The sequence below is a fragment of the Haemaphysalis longicornis genome, unplaced genomic scaffold (genome assembly GCF_048455015.1).
Source record: "Haemaphysalis longicornis isolate Haplotype H1 unplaced genomic scaffold, Haemaphysalis longicornis Haplotype H1 scaffold_58, whole genome shotgun sequence".
In the NCBI taxonomy this organism is placed as follows: domain Eukaryota; kingdom Metazoa; phylum Arthropoda; class Arachnida; order Ixodida; family Ixodidae; genus Haemaphysalis; species Haemaphysalis longicornis.
Window position 1 is genome coordinate 743,908 of NW_027526401.1, and position 9,887 is coordinate 753,794.

The 9,887-nt window shown below is 44.9% G+C and overlaps 1 protein-coding gene across 2 annotated transcripts in view; it reads left to right on the forward strand.

The window, feature by feature from the left end:
* Tsp26a (Tetraspanin 26A) overlaps nt 1-9,223 on the forward strand; it is a 53,422-nt gene extending 44,199 nt beyond the window's left edge. For both annotated transcript variants that reach the window (XM_077672469.1, XM_077672468.1), the window contains 2 exons: nt 484-600; nt 4,051-9,223. In XM_077672469.1, the coding sequence (XP_077528595.1) occupies nt 484-600; nt 4,051-4,119 (186 nt within the window). In that variant the 3' untranslated portion in view covers nt 4,120-9,223. The remainder of the gene's footprint in view (nt 1-483; nt 601-4,050) is intronic.
* Nucleotides 9,224-9,887: the final 664 nt, after the last annotated feature.

Consider the following 9,887-nt stretch of genomic DNA (forward strand, 5'->3'; position numbering starts at 1 on the left):
AATGTATGATCTTCCAGTTGAAACGAAATTTCATTCAGCCTTTAGTGTCCGTTTAACAGTGACAGCAAGTGGGCTACTTCAACTACGAAAACTGTTGCAAGTTGACCCCAGATCATTTGGAGATGCATATGCGTTAATGCGATTTTACTGAAATTAAAAGGTGCTATTTTGGAATGTGTTTGCTCTGCCAGCAGATGCTTTATGGAAGACCTCAGTTGAAGCTTGGCGTCTTTATTTTTGCAGTGTTTACGAGATACTGGCATGTTTGTCCAATGCATAATTTTTTTAAATCTAAACTTTCCACCGTGAATGCCTTTCAGTTATAAACTAACAACCCAAAAGGTTTGATTGGGGCCTTTCGGGCATTGTTGGCAGAGAGTGTATTTGGGTGGCATGCCTTGTCTTTGGTATGGTGCATAACGGTGATGATGATGATGGGTAGAGGACGCGACTAACAGTGTGTGGTGTGCACTTGGTTGGCAGCAACGGGACAAGTCTCACGTGATCTATGAGAAAGGTTGCCTGCGAGCTGGGGAAGAGTGGATTGAAGCTAACCTGGTGCCAGTGGCAGGGGTAGCCGTGGGATTGGCCGTGTTGCAGGTACTCGTGAACCCTTTCTGTGGTGTTCCTGTCTGTGGCTGCACTAGGGCACAGCATAGTTATATGCTGCTGTTGTGGTATTGCTGTAGAAAGAGCGTGGTGTAAATTCTCGTAAACAACCCTGTTATTATGCAGCAAGTGGAGGCACTGAAGATCGTTGCAGAGAAGCAGAGGAATTTGGCTTCAATAGCTGTCCAAGCTAAGTTTATCCAAGGAAAAGAAAAGTTTGAAGCATGCCTCCAACTCTTTTTGTTGAAACTAATTTATCATTGGGTGCGCTTATGTGCAACTCTTGGTTTCCACATGTGGCAATACCCTGCTTTGAAATTTGCCCCTCAGTATGCACTAAGCTGTTGTTGCCCTAGTGCGGTCTCAACCTTTGCGTTTGATGAGATGCTTCCAGATGGGTGACTGCTATTTGTTTTATGCTCTGTGCGTGCCTGTCAAGGTGCATTTTCCATCTTCATAATTGTAGGGTGCGATGGCACTGTTGCCCGGTTAGGTAGTAGTATCGCACTCTCACATGGTTGTGAAAGTTTCGCATGGGGGCAAGTTGAACCCCAGGCAGGCCAAGCATGGCGTAAATTGCGCTCACGCTGGAAAAAAAAAAGGAATGCCATTCAATGGCACCCGTTTGGCAAGCCTTGAGAGGAATCCACACCTTAAAAATTTTGTCCCTAGGTTTTCACTCATGGCCTGTAAGTAGTAGGGAAAGAATCGGTGCATCTGCAACCAATAAATGACCCGATTATGCAGATGGGTTTTCAGTCATTTTAAGTGAGAAAGGAGGAAAGTAGCAGAGATGCAGCCAAGCAACTCTGGTCAGCTGCACCTGTGAGAGTGCTTGCCTCTCCCACCGGAATCATGCCTGCCCTGCCTGTTGCCTTTCGGTGGTGGGGACACTTTCCTGAAAGGCCCAACAGCAGGGTCAGTTCCTAATGGGGGGCAGCTGGAGGAATGGGTGCCCTGGCAAGTCTGTGAAAACTAGTCCTGGTAGCTGTTGCTGCTGCCTCTGCTGTATTGTCATCAGCCGGTGCGCCTTGTAGGACAAGTTCCAGCGCTCGCGCCTCATATACGAACGAGGCTGCGTCCAGGTTGGGGAGGAGTGGTTAGAGGTGAACCTGGTTCCTCTGTCAGGAGCACTCTTAATTGTGGCCTTTGCTCAGGTCAGTGGGCCCACTCGCTTGTTCCACTTCTCTCTGCTCTGTTATTGCCCACTTTGCCTTTGTTTTCGGCATTTTTTTTTTTACTGCCACTCTAAACGATACGTGCCTTGAGACATTTACTATGTTTTAGTTGTCTCGCAACAAAGCATTTTTGTTTTGCAGCAAGTTGGAGTTGAGCATATGTTGCACCATAGGAAGATGTGGATGACTGAGTGCTGTATCCTGTGATGTCAGCCATTCAGAACTTGTTAATGAGTAGCGCAGATGAAAAATACCGTGTATGTTAAATAGTGACAACTTCAAAAAGAATGGTAAAAGAATTCTGTTGTCTCAAAAACAAGTGGCGGTAAATAAATTTAGAATGCAGGTTTTATAGGTACACACTTCAACAATACAATTCAACAATAGTGACAACTTCAAAAAGAATGGTAAAAGAATTCTGTTGTTTCAAAAACAAGTGGCGGTAAATAAATTTAGAATGCAGGTTTTATAGGTACACACTTCAACAATACTCTGTGCCTACAACATATGATACAGCAAAGCAGTGTCTCGGTTTCATGTCATGCATTGGCAGTATGCTTAGGGAAAACTGGTATCTTTTTCCTTTTCCTTTTTTTTTTTTTTTTTTCATTCATGTTTCCACTAGTAGCATCAATGACTTCACTAGCAACAAATATTGCAGAAAAACCCGAAATTCCTGGAGGAACATGCGAGGTCAAAAAAGTTGAGGTTAAACAGAATGTAATGTCGAATAGTGGGACTGATTTGTCTTGTTCGCACAGTCAGAAGAATATGTATTTTGGGACTCGGTAGCATCTTCTGACTCTCAGTTAAAGCTGTTGTAAAAGAAATGTGATGCAGATGTGCTAGAATGAAGGCTGTTTGTCCTTTTTTTCTGAGGAGCTGTCGCATGACAAAAGTGGTTCACTAACTGCATGGCAGTGCCACATCTTTTTTATTGTGGAAGTGAGACCGAAACTGTTACAAGCTTTCTGAGAACAGCCAGTTTATTTAATACCACCACGAGGCCTCTAGAAATGGCCACAAGGCGATACAAACTTTGTGGCGGGTATGAAACTAGCCCGCGAATAGTCGCTGGTGTTCCGGGCTGATTTAAGACACTGTCGTTGCAGAAACTGATATCCTTTGATTCACGCCTGTCTTTTGACTTGCAGCTGAGCTCAGTGCAGACATGGTAAGGACTCAAAAGAGACGTTTTTCTCAGCACAGAGTGGCGAGCAATAGTGAAGTTATGGCAACTAGTCTCACAGTTTGGTAGCAGTATAGTAATGCAAAATATTAAATTATCACTGCAGGAATGGAATCAGGGCCGTTGTCGACTTGCCCTTGTACTTGTCAGTAGTGTAACAAATCCAGAAATGTTCGCGGTGGCCATAAACACCCAGAGTCAAAAACCCACCGCTGAGAGGAAGCTAGTGACATTTTCAGCCGATTTGGACTGTTATCACAGTCAGAATTGCAAGTCGATGTTGAAATGTTGTCTCTGATTCATTGTCTATGCCCCGATCGCAAAAATCAAGTGCTGGTATGTCTTAATTCTGAGTGGTATGCTTGTTCTTCAAAATCAGCAGTGTGTGGTGGCCACTTATCATTTCATCTCTCACAGTGTTGCTGCATAAATCACAGTAGTGATTCGTAAATGAAAAGGGAGCTGATTATGAAAGCATTCTAGAAGTGGCTTGAATGTGGTGGAATCGGTGATTGACATCGTCTGTTATAAGAGATCTGTCTGAACAGGCATTGTAAGGAAAAAGTTGACTGGCTCCACAAGCACTTTCATTTTAATGGGTGTTGCCTTTGAGCAGTAAAAGTAAATGTCGCGAGACCTGTTTTTTTCCGCGTTTCTAGTTAGAAAACAAAGAATTCATAATTTTTTCGCCACTGTTGTGCCTGTTAAGCAAGATCAGTGGAAGTCTAGAGCCTTAGTGTGTCTGTCGAGAGGTATGTACTTGATTCCTGCACATGGGGTAGTACCTTGGAGCTTGCCCAGCACATTTCAGGTGACATTGCAATGTGATAATGTGAGTGTGACTACTTTCCTCAGGGGGAATGGAGGGTCTGTTTCTGTTAGAACACTTCATGATTTTTTTTTTAGTTGATAATACGTGCACAGCAGTGTTGCTACTTATGCTTAGATTTACTTTTAATGAAAACTGATGTGGTTAACTTTGGCCACACATTTGGGCAGCAAGTTCTGCATAAAGTGACAGAGGCGTCGACTGCTTCAGCATGGCCTGTATTATGTCCCCCTCCCCCTTTGCAGATCCTGGGCATATGTTTTGCTCAAAATTTACGGGCCGACATCTTTGCCCAAAAGGCGAAGTGGCACTGACATCCGCTGCACACCTGGGCCAAGATAGCCAGCCGAAGGTTTCAGGGCCCAGAGTGGCGCCATTGACAGGCTCCACGTCCACTGCCGACAGCCTCTGGAGTGGTCAGCGGGAGCAGCAGCAGCAGCAGCACAAGCGCAACCACCAGGTGGCTCTCATCACCCTCTTCTGAGTGCCGCTTTTACAGCGCTTTTCTAAGGACCGGCACAAGCGTGGTCGTGGGCTTTCTCAGCAGCTGTCGTGTTCCCTGCCAGGAAGCTCCAAGGCTGCCGGGATCCCTCGCATTGGCAAGCCTGGGACAAGCTGCAGTGTGACTTTGAGCTGTCGCCTCGTCGGTAAAGAACGCTGCGTGAGCTGCATTAACTAGCAGGTGGGGCGGATATCCCTTTGCCTGCGCACCACTGTGGCATTCGCCGATTGTGGGCGTCGGGGCACGAGACACTCTTACCAGTTGTTGCATGAATGCCTCGAACTTGCTTGTGGGTGGAATTTTTCAAGCGAGGCTGTGCAGGCTGAGCCGATGGGCTTTTTGTACGCATGTGAACTACCACAGTACGTGTGAGGAGGGTTTTTTGAGGGGGATTCCATGTGAACTGAGGTGGCAGTATCACTCGTTCCTGCGACAAATGCGCTGGTGCGGAACCTCGAGGGAGGTTTCACTGTTGTGCAGGCAGCTGGGCGCTTGATGCAGCAAGAGAGCCACTGGCACGGCAACTTTTCCCTTTGAATATTTCCATGCTGACCAAATGAATCATTCTCACTGGGCACACTGCTCAAGAACACCCTAGTGGTTGGTTTAGAAAGTAATTGCACATTCCAGTGCTCACCTCCAGTTTTGTCGTGGTTATACTTTCAGGTTAAGGGTTCCAGGAAGCACACAGGTAGAAAAAGTGCTCTCTGTACAACTTGAGTAACTAGATGTCAGACCATGTTTTTCTGTTTTTTCCAATCTTTGGCAGCCATGCAAAGCGACGCCAGAGCTACACGATTGCTCTAGAGGAATAGATTGAAGTTAAAGGAGTACTGACATGAAATTTTTGTGTTGCGTTTTCTTTTTTTCTTCCCCTGCTGCTGTGGGTTCCTAGCAGCCCAATAATCATAAATGGCACATCAGATGGTTGACCGCAGCGTAAACATTTATTTACAGTCGTTTATTCGGGTCAGTTTTGGTTTCAACGGAATGAACAGCTAGGCAACCGCCATGACAGGACAGCACTCCTGACGTCACAGTTCTCGTTGCATGCATCTGGGCAGCATGACATAAGTCCCAGAACCGAGATATGATACACAAGGCGCAGCAATGCGTGCCAACAGCAGCGAGCACTTTGGCTACATCACGGAAGCCCTGACATCGGCAGTGTGGGGCGAGTGGTGCTCAACGTGTCATGCTGATGCCGATGTCAGAAGGGTATCCATTCTGGGCTTTCTCGTGCGTACAAAGAAGGAAGCGTTTTACATGGTTATCTCCGCTTTGAAATTTCGTGTCAGTACTCCTTTACGCTTTCTGAACTGAAGGTAAAGATTTTGTAATTTAATTTCCTAGTGTAGCTACACATATGCTGGGAATTATGCCAGACATTTTAAAATTTATGCTCCGTATAATTTGTTGCCTCATTACAACGTTGCAGTATATAGCAGCAAGCACAGTGACTTTTGCTAGTTGGTTGTTGTGTTTGGCCCTCTAAAGGGACCATGAATACAGTGTACACCCGTGTTTTATTTTGGTTACTTGCCCAACTCGATTCTGGTCCTGGAGGACATTGTTTATGCACACAAAAGGACATTGTTTGCATGTTTGCACGCACACACACAAAAAAAAACTATCGCAAATATAAGTAAACTAATGTGTAAACTCCGTGCTAGCATTGAAGCAGCGCAATCAAACAGAACCAGAGGCACCGCTACAGTTGCACGGTTTGTTTCTTGGCAGTGGCGTTTGTCGGTGGCTGCTACTTGCGCCAACTAGTCCTTTATCTAGCCTAACTGTTAAATTCCACATTCACATGAGTGTGACTGCTCTACTAAAAAGGTGGCAATCCTTTAAATGAACCAGACTTGTATTTTGTCTTTGTAGTCTCTTTAAAGCTGTTGCTGTAGACGGGTTTCATTTGTTTTAGGTTTTTCCATGAAAAAGTAGAAGTACAATGATTGGTTTATATTAGCAGTGTATAGGGTTGTACTATAGGGTGTAGTGCTGAAATAGCCATTCATTTTAAATTTTGCGACCTCCACTGTTATGCACGTGTCTTACTCTTCACTGAGAAAAAATACACTAAAGAATAGACAAAATTTACACAGGCAGATGTCCTGCCTCAAATAGTGCGCATCCCTTAGAAACCTCTGCACTTGGTTCATTTGAGCCCTTGCACGTAGAAGAAAGGCTTTGTAACCCGTTAAGCAGTAGAGCACTTTGTTAGGTGAGGAGTAGGGGAAAATGGTATCTTTATTTTCAGTTTGTTTCATATTGCGGTATTTTTCTACACCTCATTCCTGTGGTAACAAAGCGTTCATTTTAGTGTCGCTGGTGGCTCTGGCGAGGTGCAAGGCACGATGCTTCAATGTTCCAACATCAGCTCGCACCGTGCATGCGTTGACACTTTGTAGCAGGCTTGCCGACATTGCATGCCTTGGGTATATGTATTCCTTGTCGTGAGGGTGTCGGTTTTTACAGCCATGGCGGTGCAGCGTAGTGCACTTTCAACAGCAGTTATGCTTAATTTGGCACCTGTAGTCTCGTGAACATTTCTCGTGTGTGCAGCAGCAGCACGTCTTTGTCAGTGGTAGGATGCTTGCACTGGCAGTCTGTGCTGGTGTTGGAAGACCTGGTGGCTTGCTCATTATGCGATGCTATTGCAGCTAGTGGGACTGCCCGTATTTTGCTGTGACTGCAGCCCGTGTTAGGGATGAGCCTAAACATTGATGCTGAACTGTAAGGTCACTGACAAGCTAAAGGTTCACAGCTGATGCGTGTTAAGTGTGGAAAGGCAGTGCCCTCTTCCAGGCACAGCCAGGACTTGCCCCCCTCCCAGGCTTGCTTGCTTTTCAATACTCAAATTCAAAGGCATTGTAAAATGCTTGCCACAGATATGAGCTTTTGTTATTGTCTAATTGCTGAGCAAATTTTGCAGGGTGGGGAGAACTGGTTGTGGCAGTAGATGCAGGAAATGTGTGCTTTGTGGTTTTACAAGTATTGATCATTGTGTTGGTGTGGTGCATGTGAAGTGCTTATTTGTATTTTATCTGCAGTCAAAAAGCCATGGTGTCCGTGGTGTAGTACAGCCATGCGTGACTGCTGTGCTGCAAAATCCAAACTTCACTGCCGCTTTTAATGTCTCCAGTTGTTTTGTTCGGATAACTGTGGCTGACACTGCAATAATGAGTGAAGCATGTGCTCGTGTGTCTTCCATGCTATCCACGTGAACAAATCTACTCCCTCATGCTCTAGGATTTGCATTAACCTACTCAACTTTTTCCTTAAAGACAATTATGGTGACCTAGTTATGTGGACAAACATTCTGTGTACTACCAGACTGTGTGCTGTGGCATGTTGCGTACGTTGTCTTCATTTTGTGTCTTACCTGGCGAGAATCTGTTTTGTACTAATTCTTGTTACCGTGTCGACTGTTTATAGCTTGAAGATGTTGACGTGCGTGGATCTGTGTGAAGTCAAGGATATTTTCTAGATCTGATGTTTTTATGATGAACCTAATGTGGTGGTGGTGGGCGGGCTTTGCTGTTGCTGCTGTGAACAAAAAATAGGGGGTGATTTCTCCACTGAAGTTGTGCCATTTTGTTTTTTCCTTTCTTTTTTGGCAAGGTCGCCAGCTGTAGCTTGTAGCTGTCTTTTTATTCCCACCTGCTTCTTTTGTTACCCTTGTCCTCCATGGTGGTAGTGCATGCGACTCGCATTTTCAGTGCAAGTGAGCATTGCGAATGAGCAACAGTGAGCAAGGTGGAACCATTGCTCAATTGCTCAGAAACCTGTGCAACTTTCTACCTTGTGCACATATTCTTTTTGGGTTCCTATTTTGCAAGGAAGCTTTGCCACAGTTGACAAATGGTGCTGTCACTGGTTTCTCCCAAGGCAGTGCTTGCTTTCACATTTCCTAATCCTCTCGCTGGATGTTTTCCAGCTATTATGTATCTAAGAAGAGCTGGTGTAATAAAACATTTATATTCTTTTCTGTTGATACGAGGGCTTGCATGCTGCGCATTTACAGCTTGTGCAAGCTCCCTGTGCAGAACAAGCTAACTTCAAAGAGCATTTTGATCACTGCCGGATTGTGAGCCATCAAAATGACGTAGCATGGTGAACTGTATTATATACATGATTAGCTGTAGATGTGCAATACAGCTTTAGTGAAAAAAAAAAAAAAACAATTTACCTATCTAACAAACAGTTTCGACCAATGTGTAACTTGATGACTTTTATCTGTGTGCTTGAAGGTAACCATTTTTCACATAGCACTGTGTAAAATCATCTTGTTGGAGCTATGTGCAAAAAGTAGCTGGCTTTGGATGACTTAATGACAGCAGTGGTCAGTACAACAGGTTGCACTTAACAGGCCTGCAGATTTTTTTTTCTCTCTCTCTCTCTCGTTCTCCAGTTGATTGTTTGCAAGCTGTGCTGTTCTCGGCTGTTTCGAGTTAACGGCTCCCAGTTCCCACGTGTACCTCGGTTTTATTGTAGGGATAGCAGGTAGCTTTCATTATAGTTTGTGACAGTTTGCTACACACTGTCCGTGCAGGCAGATATAAACGCTTGTGTTAATTGGTCTAGTGAGCTTATTGAAAAACAAAATCTGCCTTTCTGATTACTTTAATTTCTCTTATGCCTGCTTATTTGGTCTTATCCTTGTATGAAATGTGCAGACTTGTTGTGACCATGCGACTGCTCAGTGTACATAGAATACATCATGTACTCGTTATAACGTGTGTTTGTTCTGTTTGTGTGCCTTCTGTATTTATTTTGGAATAGAGTTCTATGTGAGAAGTTGACAAGCACTGTTCACCATCTGTACTGTCACTAGTCATGTAGAAACATATATATTATCTGCAAACATGTCATCTGATTTGGAACAATAAAGTGTACTTCAAGGTTTGAAATCTGTGCCTCAAACTTTCATGGTATGAGACATAAATGAGGGTAAGACAAGTTGAAAAAAGTGTGTGCCAATCCACCCTGGGAAGGTGGTTGGAACGTGAAGCTGTGAGTGCCAATCCACCCTGGGAAGGTGGTTGGAACGTGAAGCTGTGAACGACACCCACAGCAATTACCCATGCGACATCATTTGAATTCGCAGACATGGCTCTACAAAGAGTGAAACCAGAGACGGTTAAAAGCACTTAACCACACCCTTTATTCTTTGCTAAGGTTAAATCAGATTTAATGCATTGTTCATGAACGGTGGTTGGTTGAGTTGAATTGGTGAAGCACATGAGTGGAAACTTTTTATAAAATTAAAGGAAGCTCAAACCCGGTGTTAGACGATCTCATTTCTCCTGTCTCTGCCACCGCCGACGGAGGCGACGAGATTGTCAGCAGAGAGAAAGGAAAAATTACGCCCACCTTCCCTCGCTGGAACCCTGGTGTGATGCGACGCTGAAGGGGGTTCCATTGTGCGTTTCCGTTGGGTCGATTACTCGAATTGCGTGAGTCGGGTAATGCGAGAGAGAGAGAGCAAGCGTAGCGCGGACGACCGTCGACTGAGAGACCGGCCGGAGCGCGGCACTCCGCGTATATGTGCAGCGCACCCGAAGGAGAGGAGAT